This window comes from Perca fluviatilis, chromosome 14 (genome assembly GCF_010015445.1).
Source record: "Perca fluviatilis chromosome 14, GENO_Pfluv_1.0, whole genome shotgun sequence".
Lineage (NCBI taxonomy): Eukaryota > Metazoa > Chordata > Actinopteri > Perciformes > Percidae > Perca > Perca fluviatilis.
The window spans coordinates 16067406-16085226 of record NC_053125.1 but is presented as its reverse complement, the minus strand read 5'-3'; the positions used below and the strand labels follow the sequence as shown (position 1 = coordinate 16085226).

The window sequence follows — 17821 nt, the reverse complement described above, 5'->3', positions numbered from 1 at the left end:
ATACTCAATCAGCAAAGAGAGAACAATGTATATCCAGACGGAAGACTGTGAGACTGCTCAGTGTTATAGTTCAATACTGATTACAGATGATGGTGTATGTTTGTAATTTTGGGTTTTTAGTCTTTTAATCTTTTATCTTCATTGGTATTGTATTTGTTTTTGCTGGTTTATTTTCTGTTTTGGATCCTACTGTATTTTAACACATTTATGGTGTGTAGCACTTTGTGACGGTCTGTAAAAGGTACTATATATCAAATAAATTATTATTAAATATTTATTATTATAAAGGTTCAACATAAAAACGCACGCACATGCACGCACTCTCTGCAACAGCAGGTCATAAAACATACTGGACAGCACCTGTTTTGTACAGTATTTAGCACATTGTTTTCAGACAGTGGATCTCCACGATGGCGCCAGATGTGGCTGCAAAGACACTTGTGGTGTCACTCAAGAGCCAGCGCGGACCATCTTGCACTACAGACCTTTATCGGCTCATACAACTTTGGAGAAAGCTCTAAATACAGCAGGAAAAAAAGCATAACAGTTCTGTGAGAAACCAGATTTCACCAGGACTTTTCTACGGTTGAGACAACTCGATCATCTGTCACAAAGCTGTGTGTGTGTGTGTGTGTGTGTGTGTGTGTGTGTGTGTGTGTGTGTGTGTGTGTGTGTGTGTGTGTGCGTGTGTGTATATGTTAACATTCAACTCATATGACTCCTCTAGCCCTCAGATTCGCCTAATTGCACAGAGGCTAGGGCCCGTAATGAGCTGATGCTGCCGCTGTGGCACACACAGATGACCTCATCACATGGTCTTTGCTTGAAGTCAGTGGGGGGAAAAACTTCTCAGCCTTCGAGTCCTCTAATAAACACGGTGGGTGGGGACACACACACACACACACACACACACACACTTCAGCACATCCTAAAACCCCAAACGGAGAAGAGTTGTTGCTATGTGCCGCTGTGTGAGTTCGGTGACTCCCTGAACAGACCACCCAAACAAAGCAAACCGGACTTCAGAGAACTAAACGTTCTTGACTTTAATAGAAACAAAACAAAAAAAGAACCTCCATTTTGTGGTATTATCCAAAGAAACCTGTCTAAATGTGTGGGGAAAATATTGGATAAACACTGAAATATGGCTTTTGTTTACTCAAACTAAAGAAATGGAAGAAATGGATTCAGTCTCACTCTACACTCTCGGTTGTCCTCATGTAACTAAGCAGGTTGTGCTGCATCTTCCCAGGGGAGCAAATCAGTTGTGTAATACTGTAATTAGGCTAATAAAGGGAAAGTTGCAATGCGGAGAAATTTAAGCTAATTTCTATCTTTATATGGATTATGTAATAATAGGAAGCAGGGATGTGCCTCCCATGCTTTTCATATCCATACAGTTGATTATATAACAGTCTAATAAAGAAGTCTGGGAGGCTAATAAGTAGTCAAAATCTGAAATTCCTTTTATTTAGCTTTAACTAAATACATTGCGGTTGGTCTTTTAGCTTTTTCTCCCTTGATTTCAAAGGGGCCACACTTAATAAATGAATGATAACTTAGAGAAAATAAAGCTGCTGAAAATATAAAAAATAAGATCCAATTTCTTAATAAACTGGCGAGAAATGCAATGCACTTTTAAACGTTAAATACCTGCCTTGGCTCCTGCTGTTTCAGCTCCACATCTGTGTGTATTTACACACTGCATAAATATGAGCGGAGCTGTGCGTCACTGAGGCTAACTCTACAGAGCAGGCTGGAGCTCAGTCTGCCTTCTGCACATGGCACAAACCAGGTTAAAAAAGCACAACAGATAAACAACAGATAAACAACACACACACCACACACACACACACACACACACACACACACACACACACACACTGCCCTGAGCCTCACCCTGTTGGGGGTCATGTCCTATCCACGTGATTGTTTTACATAACACTACTAGTTCTGTAAGTCTGTTGCCCTAGATTACACACCCAGCGGGAGAAGTCTGTCAGCCGCATAAGGAAAACTGTGCCTTTTTTGGTGCAGTGGAATGTGTATTTTGTTACAACATGGACTCATTAAGTACAGTCAGTTTAATAATTAAAGGATAGTTCTGATCTATTACATCTTGGGTCTTATTTTCCCTACTTTTTTCTCATTCTTGGTCATCATTTCTATCCGTAATAATGTATTCACCAAGTTCATTGCTGACATCTTATTATATATTTTTATTATCATTATTAGATTAAAGTTATTGTGTCCTATACTTCCCATTGCGCACCTGTGCAATAGATCATTATTGACATTTCCACTGTGCTCACTATCCATTTCAACACCAAAAACAGTGTGCAGGAGACAGTTACAACCTGTCTGATCATGTGACCGTGACAGCTTCTTTCCACGCCGGTAATTACTTTTGTTGAGTACTTAGGTGAGCACAATGTTATTGCCAAAGTGAAAATAAGACCAGGGATGCACCCAATCCAGGATTCGGTTTCTGCCGAACCTTAGAATTTTTTTCCACCAAACCGAACCCTACGCTTGCACTACGCGCACTAAGCTGGTCGACGTAATGACGCCGCTGTTGATTACGGGAAGGTGTTTATGTAGGTGGACCGTTCAATGCAGTAGTCTGTGAGAAAGTGAAAATGGAACTCGTGAGCAGAAAAAGTGTTGTTTGGCAGTACTTTCAATCAAAAGAAGGCGATTCAAGCCGAGCTGCATGTTCAATTTGCAATGCCGATTTGTCTCCTGGTGGCAAGGGCCCTAAACAATACACAACATCGCTGCCGTTAAAACATTTGCGTACGAAACACCCGAAAGAATATGAGTTGTGCATGAAGGAATCTACAGACAGCAGTCAAAATGCAGCAACTTCAGGTAAGGACAGTCCCAGCTAAAAACTTATGTTAACCAGACGACCATTACCAGCTTTGCTAGCCCTACACCGAACAAACAGTGGGCCTCAGATCGGATCGGATTCTTAACCAATGGATTCTGTATTCGGCCGAACCTAAAAAATCTGGATTTGGTGCATCCCTAAATAAGATGTAATAAACCAGAATTATCCTTTAATTTTAAGTTTTTCAAAGTCACAGAGAAACACTCTCTCAGACAGACAGACGGAGGGAATGGGAGTGAAACACACGTCACTTCTAATGTCTGCCGGTGACAGGACTCGGTTCTATGGGAGTTCCAGGTCGCTCCACTGACTGACTTTAAATATGTTTACCTCTTCCTGGCCTATACGACCTGGGACTTTGAGGAGGTGCCAACCAGCTACCAACTGGGACCAACAAAACTACATGCTGCTGGGAGGGTCAACGTCAGCAGAGATTTATTTCTATGCAGTTAAAGTTCAATTTCTGTTGTCATTTTAGTATTATTGGTAGTTCTGGTATGTTTTAAATATATGCTGTTAGAAGTTCATGTTTGTTTTTATTTGAATATTATTAATTCATACATTTGCTAGTATGTGTGAATCAATATACTAAAGTGTCTTCATCTGACAGATTTATTTCACTGGATCAGCCAAAAACACACTTCTCATCAAGTTTCTTTATCTTTAAACAGCTTCTTAATACAAATTCTCCAGGATATTTCTATCACAATAAAATTACATAGAGTGATAAAAGATTTGATCCATCTTGCCCAACCCTACCTGGACTAACATCCAACTAATTGACCATTAATTCCTGACAATGTTTGGCATTTTCCCTAAAAGACACTGCATTGAATGCAAGAAATAATCTATGAAAATCTATTTATAACATTTATCTGAGTAACATCTCATAATAATAATTATGACAAGTGATGAAAACTAAGAAAAGATACACTAGAAAATATTTGCAAATAATAAGATTCCACATAGGACAGTGCATGCACACACATCCACTGTATATCAATTAGTGGTGATGCATGATTTTTGCCCAATTAGCCAAAAGTAAACAATGTAAACAGTCCCGTTGCTGTAAACAACAAAGTTTCCAATATCATCATAATAATCATACATCTAGGCTAAATTTAACATTATGAATCTCCCCTTCAGACATCTTCCTCTTTCATGTAGTATGTCCCTGAAAAGGAATTTGAAAAGGCTACAGGTTATTTTGAAACTGGCACACCTCCTCCAGATGGTAAAGAAATAAAGTTAAGGGACAGCTTGAAGCGCGGAGAATAAAATTCTCTCACCAGATTTTTCTGGAGAAGAGTGTGGGAGTGGTGGCTGATTTCATCTATTAACATTTTGTCCCAGAAAATACTCTCCACTTCATAAACTAATGTTTCACACCATTCTGCTGAAGGTCACAAGACTATGCAGAGAAAAACCAACACACACGCAAAGATCCACACAGCCACTGTCTCTCACACTTTGGCTGAACTTCAACATCAACACAGATACTCGTATTTTCTACACAAAGACACGCAGCCTTAAAATGTTTGCCGCAGGGCGACAAAGCACACGCACGTCACATTTGTTCTAGATTCATTTCATTTCCAGGACGTTATTTGGAGTGAAATAGATCACAGTGCTTTTCCTCATTATCTAAATCATGAGGTTATTTTTACACAACATATTACATAACCAGTGTCAAATAGGATTGTTTTTGGCACATGTCCTACTACTGATGTTCAAATTTAGCCTTTGCCATGCCAAAGGTATGCAGCCCTGAGACATACACACACTCTTTTTCTATACAAGCTGGTTCTTGATGGGCGAAGGAATCCGTTAACTACAGGAGATCAGAACTCTTAAAAAAAAAGCAAACAGGATCCAAACAGACAGGATAATTAATTGTTTCTAAACTATATTTTGTTTGTAGTAACAGATAGATTGGTCACTATGTACCATCTCTCTCTCTTTTTTTTTTTTTTTTTTTTTTTTTTTTTTTTTTTTTTTTTCTTCTTGCCAACCAGGAAACCGTCTCAGTGCGACACTATTTTTAAGTGTCTCTGCAAGCGTTTAAAGGCTGGAGTGAACACAATGTGAAAAGGAAGTAGGACGAAAGGCATAAGATAGGAGAGGTTTTGGTGAAAAAAAATGCGAACAGTATGTGTGGTGAACAGAAGGGAGGGAAGGAATTTCAAAAATCTGACAGACTGGATGTCAGATGAGGACAAAAACTGTAGAATGAATAAGTGTGAGGACAAGTAGGCAAATAAAACTAAGACAGCAATAAAGAGTAAAATAAGGTAAGAAATCGAAAGGGCCCAAATTATGGACTGCAAGAGAAAACTGTTGAGTCCACTAGTCTTGGGGCTCGGCCCTGCTGAGGCCTGCCAGCCCACCGCGGGCAAAAACACTCGAACAAAAGGATCATTTATTGGAGGAGGAAAGAGAGGGAGGCGGAATGGAGGGATGAAAGGAGGGGGAACACTGTACAGAGGCATTTGAGAGATGTGTTAGTGAAACACTGGCCCCATCTCAACATTCACAGCCAATGTGTAACATTCTCCCCCACGCTGCCCCGCTGGCATACTCTGCAGCCAGAGCCCATATGGTCCCACTGTGGTAGCCTGCTAGCTTTTATATTTAAAATACAACGAACAACACCGCCTGCTTCCACCAACTTGGCCTCCTCTTCCCAATAAAACCAACACAGTGACGTATGGATGCAGGCTGATGGTTCATTTCCATATGTGGAATGTAAAAAAAACAACTGTTGAGCTCAACCGTGCTGCGCTCACCGCAAAATCCTATGATGAATTTTTGCTAATGCTTCAAATTCTTCATTAAATCCGACTGTGGAGCAAAGCAATGACATGTCTACCACAAAAACCCATGAGGTTTAAGTCTGACACAACCTTCAGCACAAATCATGTTGAAGCTAGCAGGGCTAAATAAACAACAAGGCTTGGCAGGATGCATTCATCACAAGAGCCCCACTGTGGAAGGTTAAGTAAGACTACTGAGTGTTTTACTGATGCATATAAATCCACACTCTATCTGTTTAAACTGCAGACATCTATTTCTTAACGGGCCAATTTGGTGCAGACAGTGGCTCAAAGAGAATGTTTTTCAATGAGGAAACGTCTCACGGTGACCTACTTGAGGCATTGTTTAGCTGTGGTGATCCCCCACAGCAAAGAATTGCCCCACAAAGCAGGAAAAAAATGTAAATACAATGAAAATTCATCATATGGCCTTATTGACCTCCCTTCCTACCAAATAAGCACACTTTTGTGGATGCATTCTAATACGAGACCACAGGGGAAAAAAAGCCCTGTTGTCGGCCAAACTAAACAACCACAGCTTTCTGCTTGGATTAAGCAGTGTACAAATCATAGTAAACAATATTCTTATAGCCACATCTACAGACCTGGCAACCACACTTCACAACATAATCTTAATTTTGAAGTTGACGGGTTCTGGAAACTCATAAAATAACAAAAAAATCTGAATTGATGGAAGAATCCTTTTTCTCCTCCACGGCTTTCTTCTACTTATATTTATCATACTCAAACTTTTCTGAACTTTGAGTAGAATGCTTTAATGGTAGGTCTGAATGATTTCCTTTGTAACACTGCAGCGAGTTGCGAGGGACCGCTCTCCACATTGGAAAACTGTGGCTCATCTGGAGCATTCGGATATACAGTATGTATATCAAACGTCACCTGAATCTGCGTGGAAACACTGAAAGGACGCCTCAAGGTGATCAATAGTCATTTCCAAAATATCGATATTCATTGATATTCCAATAGGTTTGTCTGGTCTTTGGCACCTTACATAATCACATAAGGTAAAAAAGTGTGCATATGCCTTTAGAAGTAGATTTTTTCTTTAGAAGCCCCAGAGAAGGAAATGTATTTATGAACTGACTGAGCAGCCGATCTATATCTTATATTGTGGATTATGCAGACAGACATACAAATCAGACTGCTGTGTTCTAATCTGGAGCCAGGTGACGTTGGACCACAAGCATAAATGGCAAAGGAGGCTGAGCTCCATTGGATTATCTTAAAAGTGTATTCTTAAAGAGAGAGAGTATTTTAGGGTATTTTACAGAGTTTGTGTGATGGGAAAAGTAAAGAGACATGATCCTAAACACAGTCTAGCAAATGTGTTTCAGAAGAATAAAAGGCAACTCTTACCTGTACCCTCCTTGTTTCCATTCTGATGCGTTCGCAGCTCCTCTGATTTGTAGAAGTCGATGCTGGCGTAAGTGTTGAGTGTTGAGCTGCTGCTGCTGCTGCTGCTGCTGCCGCCGACTGCTGCGCCCACTCCCAGTCCCACTCCCCCGACCCCAGAACCTCCACCCAGTACAGAGAAGAGGCGAGAAGGGGCCTGGCTACCTGAAGGTCCATCTTGGCCCAAATGGTGGCCCTCTTTGTTGGCCAAGTCCAAGTCTATGTAATTAAGGCCTTGCTCTGTGGACGAAGTCTGAGTGTTTGTGGGAAGGGACTGCTGTCCAGGGAGGGCGAACTGAGTGGGATTATCAGTCACAGCACCATTCCCCCACAGCATGCTTTCAAAACCCAGCCGGCGGGCGACAGCTTGGGCATGTTCTGGAAAGAGGGAGGCAGTAGAAGAAGAGGAAGCAGAGGTAGAGGTGGGGAGGGAAGGCGGGGCAAGGAAAGTTTCTGAGCAGTGCCGTCTGCGTCCTTGGGGGTCGGCCCGGATAACTTTAGCCCCGTGGTCTGGGTTGGGTCCAGGTTTGGCTAGGGGGAAGTCTAGACCCCGTGATAGCACTGGAACAGAAGGATCAGTCCTGGTGGGGGACAGGGCTTTGGGGGAGACACTAGATGATGACCTAGGGAAGGCCATCTCAGTGTAGTCTCCACAGGATGTCGGGGACTCAGACACTGATGGGGCACTTTCTCTGCTTTTCCTAAGTGGGGCCTCGGCCACTTCATCCCCCTCTTCACAAGGGCCAGTAGTTCCCTCAACACAGGCTTTTGGGGCATGAGCAAGAGTTGGTGGCGTGGGAGGGGTATGGAAAGAAGGGAAAACCAGTGGGGTAAGGGAGAGGGGTGAAGGGGACGGGGAAGGGCCCAAGTCCATGTTGACATACTCCGAGGCGGCTGGGGGAGTGATGGGGGCAGAGGGGCTACGGGAGAGGGGGATAAAGTTCCCTAAGCAAGACGTTGGCCTGTGTTGAGGATACTTGCTGCTTGAGCCATGAGGCAGTGATAAGCCATGCCTGAGACCCCTGCCCCGCCCTCCTCCAACCCCAGTCTGGCTGCTCTTCTCCCCCTTAAACTCAATGCTTACATACTCCCCAGGGCTCTTAGGTTCTGGGGGCAGGGGATTCTCACGGACCCTAGGAAGGGTGTTAGCCTTGGATACATCAACAAACAGGCTCACTGGTCTGCTCCTACTATGGCTACCCTGCTTGGACAATCCACCAGAGCCTCGTTTCTGCTGGAGCTTACTCCCATCTTTGGACAGAGCTCCCCCAGCAATGGTGCTCGCTGCCTGTGTAGCTCGGTCCTCACCCTCCCCAAGGCTCTCGCTGCTGGCTGAGCTGGAGGAGTATGAGGAAGAGGAGAGTGATAGGTGGCGTCCAACTACTGAATTGCCTGCTAGTGTTTGCTCTTGACGCCCCTCCATAGTCCTACCTCCACCCATTCCCCTACTACAACTCCCATTGGGTCTTCTGCCTCGTCCGGGAACATCCTCAAAGTGTCCAGCAGAGGGGTTATGTTTATATGAGCGGGGAAGGGAATAGTAAGAATACACCATCTTGGGGGCTTGCTGTTGAGAACTGGTCTCCAAATGGCCGGTGTGCTCAGGAGGTGGGGGGCTGCCATTTACAGAACGTGCACTGATTGGAGACATGTTCATATAGTCACTGCCTGCCCTGCTGTCTGCACTATCACTGCCCACCCAAGCCCCTCCAGAGAGACCTCCACGCTGATCAGGGGAGCAGCTGCTATTGGGGGACATTATCATATAGCCATCAGAAGCTGGTGGAGGCCGGATCTGCTGTGGTGGAGACACGCTGTTGTTCGGGGTCATGGCCATGTAGTCATCAGGAGGTTTGGAATCCGAGTCTGGAACAGAGACAGCCAATGATTGGGACAGGGATACTGGAGGCTGAGTGACGCCAGGCAGCATGGACATGTACCCAGTGTCCACACCTATATCTACACTACCGCTGGCTCCTCCACCCACTTCACCTTTGAACTCACCCGCCACATCCAAGTACCCTCCACCTCCCCCTGCCGACCCAGCACCCATGACAGATTCCCTCTGTGTGGAAGAGGAGGTGGAAGCAAAGGACTCGCGGCTGGTGCTTCTGGACATGATGGCATAATCGGCTGAATCTTCATCTGCAGGCTCCTCAGCTCTGCGCTGACGTGGGGCCAGCCTCTCCAGGGCCATAGGAGGTAATGAAGCCCGCTTGCTCAGCAGCCTACGTTCAGCATCACATTCGCGGCTGGAGGAGCGGCGCAGCACTCTCCTGGTTTGTGGCTGGGAGCCAGAGGCTGGTGTTCCTGGTGCTGGCAAGGATCCGCATGTCAAGCTCCCTTGGTTACTGCTGCTACCACCGCCACCACTACGTTGGCCCATCAGGATATAGTTGGCTCCCTCCTCACCGTGGGACTGACTGCCAGCGCTACCAACAGAGCTTCCAGGGAGGCTCAGGGAGGCTCGGAGAGTGTGATCCCCAGGACTAGAGCCATACTCGTCTGAAGAGCCATAGTCACTGGGTGAGCCTGAGACAGAGGCGCGATGGGAGGGGACATGACTATAGGCACCAGACCCTGGACCAGCACTAGCAGATGTCACGCCTCCAAACTCAGAGCCATGCCCAGAGCTAGATGAGAGGCTTGGGGCTGGAGAGGGCGCTGGTGTGGAGATGGAACGCATCAACCCAAGAGAAGTTTTAGCAGCTGTGGTGGCGGCTGAACGGGCTGACTTTGACCTGAGGATTGGGGTGGTCGAGCAAGAGCCATTTGTGGATGGGCTGGAGCACGGCCCTTGGAGTGGTGTGCTGCCTGCTATTCCATCCTCACCTTTCCCCCCATCATTAGCAGTGGGAGACCTCGGGAAGCTATGCCGTGGGGTGGGAGAAGCATTGGCACTGTTGACCCCTGCTCCACTGTTAACTCCCCCCGGAGGCTCAGTTCGGGGCGGCGACGGGTGAAGCCCACCTGGCTGGGAGGAGGGTTCGGGTGATGGCGGCGTGAAGGAACACTGATGGGGTTAGAAGCAGTAGCACCTCCTCCAGGGCCAGAGTTCGACTGAGACTTGCTGCGTTGGCGGAACTCCTCGCTCAGTGCCTTCATAGCCTCTAGCAAGGTTTCATGCATGTTCTGGGCCACCACCGAATCATCCACCTAAGACGAGGCAAAAAAAAATAAAAAAACTCGAAGAATGAACTCATTTCATAATTGTGGTAGATTTATTTGTGAATTCATTCTTAGTTACAAATCAAACCAATGAGAGAATTTAAACTGAATGTTCTGTGGACATTTCAATTTCTAATTCTCATGGAAAACCATGTTTGCATTTCAATTTAAGGAGTATCTTCAAATCAGGACAGGTCAAATACTGGTTGCTCTTTTTCTTTAAATTTGAATGCCTTCTGGGATTCATTTAACTACAGTTCACTGAAGTTAAGTTGGTTTAAGATTGAGCTTTAAATCTAAAGGTCTCATGTCTAGGCACTAAAATACCAAAGTATAGTGTCTCCACCGCCTTTAACTTGCGCCTTAAGTTAGTCCAAGCAACAACCTTTATAAATTGGACAATAATATAGGGTTAAATGAACTTTACCATGATTTGGGTAATTTTACGGTTTCTCTGACTCTGTTGATTATAGGCTCTTTACGAATATGTGGGATTGGAGGGTGCAACTCTCAACATAAAAGGGGACTGCAGATTACATGCTCACCTGCATCCAGAACTCGCCCGGGCCTGTCACGGCTGAGCGCCCCACCTCGACGAAGAAAAAGTTTTCTGAATGACCGCAGCGTCGGACGTTCATCAGCTGCAGCACTACGGCAGCGGCATCAGAGTTGAGCTTGACAAAATTGACAGTCTTGTCAGTCAGGCAAAGGCGATAGATGCCCACCAAGTTCTTGGCTTGACCCAGGCCTTTAGGCCACACTTTCACCTGCCAAACCTCTTTGAATGCAGGCCCGGGATTGGGCACGCCATAGTCCCCCCCGTCCTCATTGTCAGTGGGGATTTTACCTACAGGGACAGAACAGAGACAGGAGATTTAAAGGTTGTTGAGTGAAAATGAGGATATGACTTGATAGGAAAGAACAGGGGCAATTAACGTGTTTTAGAGGAGGATTTATAAACACTGGCAAGCACAACTGCTGCAACAAAGCACTGACATGACCTTCATGCCCCTGTGAACAAAAGGAACACCAGGTGAAACCACCAGTATTAACCCGTTAGTGGAGGGCAAGGTGCCTTTATTATGTAAACTCTGCTGATCTTGAGCTTTTCACTGATTTTAAACCAGATCTGAGTTCAAACGGAGCATGCAGGAGCTTGTGAGACCTGCTCACTGTACCTGCAGGGTCCATAACTGGGGTCTCATGTGTCAACTGCACACACACACACACACACACACACACACACACACACACGCACACACACACACACACACACACACACACACACACAAATGCTGACTATGAAAGAAAAGCAACCGTTGGGAGGGGGACATAAGTGAACCAACTTGGAAAAAGCTTAACAAGTGAATCTTTTCGGAACAACCAAAGCAAACACTGCCAATAGATAAGCCAGAAATCTAACAGCAAAGCACTCAATAGGCTCATCAAGAGCAATTTTCTGGAGCTGCTCTGCCAACAATAAACTGGCTTTGTAAACTAATAAAATCTAGTGCCTCTAAGCGAGAGTACAGGGAGTCCATTCACCCTTTGGGTTTCTGTATTCAGACAATAGGGAATTACTTATGCGAGGAAAAACAGGAGAGAAAGCTCTTGGTGAGTTTTGATCCTGGGCTGGAAGGGGCCATACAAAGGCCCCGGGACTTACTGCAACATCTAGCTGCCAGTTTGGTGTTCTGAGTCACCTTATTGTTCACACATCTGAAGAAGGAACCCAGAAAATTACCTTAATTCTTTTATGCTGTGCAATCATTATTGTGTGCAACTCATTGTCAACAACCATTGACACTGCCTCTGAGTATATCACAGATTTACTTCTAAGCTATATAACTTGCAGCCACAAGGGACCTCACATCTGTTTACTAAAAATACCAGGATTAAAAGGAATACCATGATGTGACACAAGTTTTAGGGTGGATTGTTATTATTCGTTAAGGGACCACCCTAAAATGTTCCTTAAACATGGACACTCCTGTGAACCATGTGTTCTGAGTTCTCCCTGTCGAACTGCCAGGTTGGGTACGTCTGTGCATGATAACTACAAATCTACAACACAGAACCAATTAACTTCATGACAGGACTGAAGAAACAAACCTGAGGAGACTCACCTGTTCCCTTCACGGGAACAGGATGTTCTTTGTGCAAAAAATGAGCACCTGCCTTATTAGACTAACACATCTGGCGCATTGAAGTATTGATGATTTTTTTATTTTTTAACAAAGTTTGTGTGGTATTCTACTTTAAGCAATGATTTTGGCCCAACCATGCTAATCACAGTGCACCCTGACCACAGAATCACAAATATATGATTGTATGTCTGCATGCTTTCCCATGCCTCTGCTGCAAATCCTACAATGACAACCATATGTAGACAAGAAGCCTCAGCATGCACAGTGGACGCCATAATAGCCGAGCTTCTGTTGTGAAAAACATTTCCCCAAGATCCTCTTCCCAAAACATTTTTACTTGCAAAAAAAAAAAAAAAAAGCTCTGACGTGTCTTCTTCCAGTTTGCTTCCCCAAAATTGGAGGATCGCTCACAACTTGAAAGAGACTTAGAATAGATGTTTTGTTGAAAGACGTGGAGGCTGTGGCTTAGTGGCTGTGTGTGTGTGTGTGTGTGTGTGTGTGTGTGTGTGTGTGTGTGTGTGTGTGTGTGTGTGTGTGTGTGTGTGTAGGCACTCCCCCTACATTAGATGACTCACTCAAGGCCATGCATGGCTGTTTCATGCACTGCTTTTCTGTGTGCAAGGAGCCCTGTTTGCCTCCTCGATTTAGATTTACAACAGGAAGGGATGGTTTGGGGATTTTTCAGTGGGGACCAAGGGAATGAAGGACTGCAGGAGATTGCAAAGAGATATCAGAGGGAAAGAATTGACTTTTAGAAGAATCTTTAAGGAGGAAAAAAGTTTGTTTTAGGATTGCTTGGATAAAAAAAAAAAAAAACTAAAATAATTTAATCACAGGCTTCATTTGTTCTAAAAAAATAAAGGTCCCAGCCCTTTGGTTCTTGAGAGTGCGGCACATTCTTCGAAGAGTACCTTTTCCTTTTCAAGAGCCCATTTGACGTGTCTTTAGGAGAGCACAAGTGTGTTTGTTTGGAGTACAGTCAGTGCTGCCTTAAACCTCAGCTGTGCCCACAACAACACTTCCACACACAAACACCCTTGATCTCAGGCACACTCAGACTGGGCACACTTATCGATGCCTCTCGAAAGCCCCGACTCCTACAGCGATGCAGACTGATTTACCCATATCGAAGATCACAGACCTTTCTTCATGGTTACATAAAGCTAGGGCTGATCCTGCACGGAGCTGTATGAATTATAGATCGCCCCTGGCTTTTCTCTGGGGGACCTGCACGGCAGTGTGGTACGCACGCACTCACGCACGCACACACACACACACACACACACACACACACACACACAAATAAGGGCGGTGTAGCGTGTATATCAGGTCAATGAGTTCATACAAGGCGACTGTACTTATTTCAAAGTTTCAGCATTCCCTTTTTAGCAACCTGAAAACAACTTACACTGGCTTATTCACACGCAGGTTGTTTACTTTGCTTTCGGCGCGACCACACATGAAACTTTCAGTCTTACGTGTAGCTAATGGCAACCTACACCGCCAACACTGCTGTCTATTCATGCCATTTATTTGCTATGCTCCAGCTGCCCCTCTTGAGAACATAGAGGCCATAATCTAACCTAATTTTCACAAACTGGGATTTTCAATATGAGCTGTGCCTCCCTTGCTTTCTATCGTGCTACAAGGGAGCGTGTGTGTTTAGTACATATAGAGCTGCAATATTTACCAGGGGCCTGCCAGATGCCTGCTTGGATATCGACAGCTCCTCCATGAGTGACAGAGTGTATCCAAGTATAGTGTCTCCACCACCTTTCATTTCCAGCAACAACCTTTATTTAATGCATTTCTGTGAAAACTGTTCAGATTTGCTGGAAGATTGATTGAAATGTATAGCAAGATTCAAAATAAAATCCCTCTTCTTAGTTAGCTAATGCACCCCGTAAATCAGGGAAAACTACTCTGGCAGTGAACAGGCTGGCTCTCACTAGGTTCTGTTTCATGTTTCTGACCTCATTGCCCTAGCATGCTGTGCTGCGCCATAACACAGAAAAACTCAGAACACAGGAACTTCTGAAGGCTAAACACCATTTTCTATCCCCTATCTCAGCCACTGTGCCCCCTACACCACCCCCACACTGCCATACCAGTTTACCAGATAGGAGACAGCTGTGGGCTTTTTGTCCCAGCATGTATATCAGAGATAAAAAGTGAGTGAGCCACCTAGCAGTGAAAACAGTTGGTCTAATCTCTTGCTCCCATGTGTGCCCGATTTCCTCTTTTTCAACTCCTCTTCTTCCCATCTCTTCATCCATCTCTACCATCTGTAATCCCCCTATCTGGGCCCACACTCAGGGACACAATGCCTCCCCGACACCAGCATCTGCCTGAGGTTCATTTCACATGTGGTCTGTGTTAGACAGAGGAGCACGCACACACAAGCGCATGAAATTATTGGTGACGCATCCAAGGTTTGAATGTCCCTTGACAAGACGCATGAAAAAGCTCTGTGAAAGTAATCTGAAGCTCTTGCAAAATCAGCAACGCAATGGCAGCCATCTTGGACTTTGCTGGTGAGCCTGGCTCAGAGTCAGTAAACATAATGTCTCAGTAATATCAGGTCAGAACAGGCAATTTTATTGTGAAACAATACTATGCTTACTATGGCCTTAACTTCCAAAAATACTGAGCTTCTTTTTTTTTCTATAATAATAATAATAATAATATTTAACAGTTCCACTCTTCATAAAGCAGGCTTGTTTCGTATTGCTGTAAAGAGGGCTTCATAGGATTGAGGATTTAATTTATAACAGGTAGATATAAAATCTAAAAGCACTGTATTGAGGCATTTTGTAGGAGAAAATAGGAAACTCTCCAACTCTTCAATACCCTGTATACATTCCTTTATGCCAAGATGTGGAGAGAACAAATGCTTTACACCATTTTCACCTCAGTTTACTGTACCATTTCTGGATCTCGTTCCGAAAAGCCTTTTATATTTTTATGGGCAATTTTTGACAAGAAAGAAACCCAAAACTAAAGATAAGACAATATTTTTACATTGACTGCAAAGACTGGGAATCTCCCAAAGGAGTAGCACACCAGCTAATGAGGAAGGCTTTCACTCATGTCTCTTTCTAAAGCACTCACTGTAAAGCTGATTCATGAACTTCCTGACCTCGACTAGGACAGCGGTAATGGGCTGGTATCAACCAACAGAAATCAATACGGCTCGTGATAATAAAAGGTTACTATGCATTTAAAGCCCTGCGGGCTCTATCCTGCTCAACATATGGAGCGCTCATTGACTAAATGGATCTTGCTGCCCCTGGCCTTGTTTTGCTGTCGATCAAACCCGAGCACTTAATTTACAGGCTGCCTCAGCTGTACGTGAAGAAGAGCGCACGAGGCCATTTCGGACTTACAATGTTTCACTGTTACCTCTGATGCAAGGAGCTGCTGCATCGCAAACAAGCCAGAGCTGGCCAATGGCGAAAGCCTGGCTGGCCAGCTTGTCGTGTTAAATGAAATTACAGGGTGTTAACGTGTGCAAACTATTTATGCAGAGGAAATAAGCTGTGGCAGCTTACCGCTCCTGAACCTGGATTGGAGGACTAGATGAGCAGGGACAAATCAGCAGAAAAAGAGAATAAAATAAAAGACCACTGATCATTTTCGGAACTCTAGATGTTATGGTTTCCCCTGTGACTCTCCTCTCTGACTTTGCAAGCACACAGCATCTGCTGTGCCACCGGCGGCAGACCCTCGAGAAAATAATTACTGCCTAATTAGGGAGATGAGCAGTGCTTAAGTTTAATCGGCCAGCTTGGTGAGCCACTAGTGAGATCCAGATCTCATTGGTCAGATCAGGCAAACGACACTCCCGGATAAAACCTCTCCAGAGCCACAGAGAAGTCTGTCTATACACAGTTCACTGAAAAAACACAATTTTCCTCACATCACTTCAGATTTAAGAGTTTTGGTGTGATCTGCTGAGCTTTAGGATATTGGATGGAGCTCTGTAGTCTGACACGCTACCATCTAATGCATATGTTTTGTGGTGCTTAAAAGTGGCAAAACTATACCTAACTGGAAAACAGATTTACGGTGAGGTGAAGGGAAAAACTGCTCACATTGAGGTTTGTGGATTAGCATTAATAACCATGTCATTATATTAGGAAGCAGATGTTTCTGTGTTTCACATGTAATTTCTTGGAGCTTTGAAGGGAGGAATAGATATATAGATAGATATAATAGATAGACGCTGCGCTTGGTTAGCGCTGCAATTTAAGATTAGTTTCATTATCGTTTAATCTGAAGATCGTTTCCTTGAATAATCTTTTATTCATTTTGTCCATCTCAGTTGGAGATCAACTGATGGAATTTGCTCAGGAAAAGTGTGGAGTTTGAGTTAAAGGACAATTCCGGTGCAAAATTGATCTTTGGTTTAATAACATATGTGTACCGAGTCAACCGTTCTCTGGGACATGTTTTCATGGTAATCAAATATGTTTCTAGCTTGAAACAAGCTACCGCAAACCGGTGATTAGCTGCTAACGCTAGCTTCCGGGGCAGAGGTTAATCGCTATTTTATACCACTAACAAGAATGTCAAAATAGCACCACACTTCAACGGTAGCATAATGAGGGTCCCTACATGTAAGCTGCCCCGAAAGCTAGCGTTAGCAGCTAATCACCGGTTTACTTGCATTATTGCTGCATTATTGTTCCACCTGTTTGATTATTTTGGACAATCCTTGAGTCTGAAAATAGGGAACAAAAGCCAATCACAATTTCCTAGAGCACAATTTGACGTCTTTTTAATCAGCAGTACAAAAACCAAAGATATTAAATTTACTCTCATGCAAAAGTAGCAAATTATCAAAGCGGTTGTAGATTAATTTTCTTTCAATTGATTAATCGGTTATTTTAGCACTAAATCAGCCACAATCCTGTCAGACTTCATCTGCTTCTTGGACTGTGCTTTTATTTTGCTGCTGTAATACATGCAGCCTTTCTGCATGTGTGTACTGTGCGTGTGGGTGTTTCTCTCTCGTTCTAGTGCCAATGGCTCCAAAGTTTGACTCAGCCATATTGTTCTTTTGAGGTCAACAACAATTCCTGAGGTGGTGCCTGAGCTGCGGGAAGTTTTCCTGGCAAAGGGCGACTGCGGGCCGCACGTCTGCCCGTTTCGTCGAGGTTAAGCCTTTACACACTCGAATGACTCCTAATAGCTGAGCAAATAGATGCCCTCAAGCCTGATACTGTACTCGCTGCCCGAAAGGGTCTTACTGGACTCAGCTGAATAAATAACTGGGATCCTAATATCGCCCTGCACAGCAGCTGGCTCGTGTTTGTGTAATTACCGCCGGCTCGAGGGGGAGGCCGTGTGATATTGGACAGTTCCTGGGCTGCTTTAGGTGAGTT

General features: G+C 44.4%; 1 protein-coding gene across 1 annotated transcript in view; it reads right to left on the bottom strand.

The window, feature by feature from the left end:
- Positions 1 to 17821, bottom strand: part of si:ch73-335l21.1 (insulin receptor substrate 1-B) — a 45218-nt gene that overhangs the window by 24374 nt on the left and 3023 nt on the right. Inside the window, 3 exon segments of the mRNA XM_039822505.1 lie at positions 7084 to 10069; positions 10072 to 10275; positions 10833 to 11134. Coding sequence (XP_039678439.1) covers positions 7084 to 10069; positions 10072 to 10275; positions 10833 to 11134 — 3492 coding nt within the window.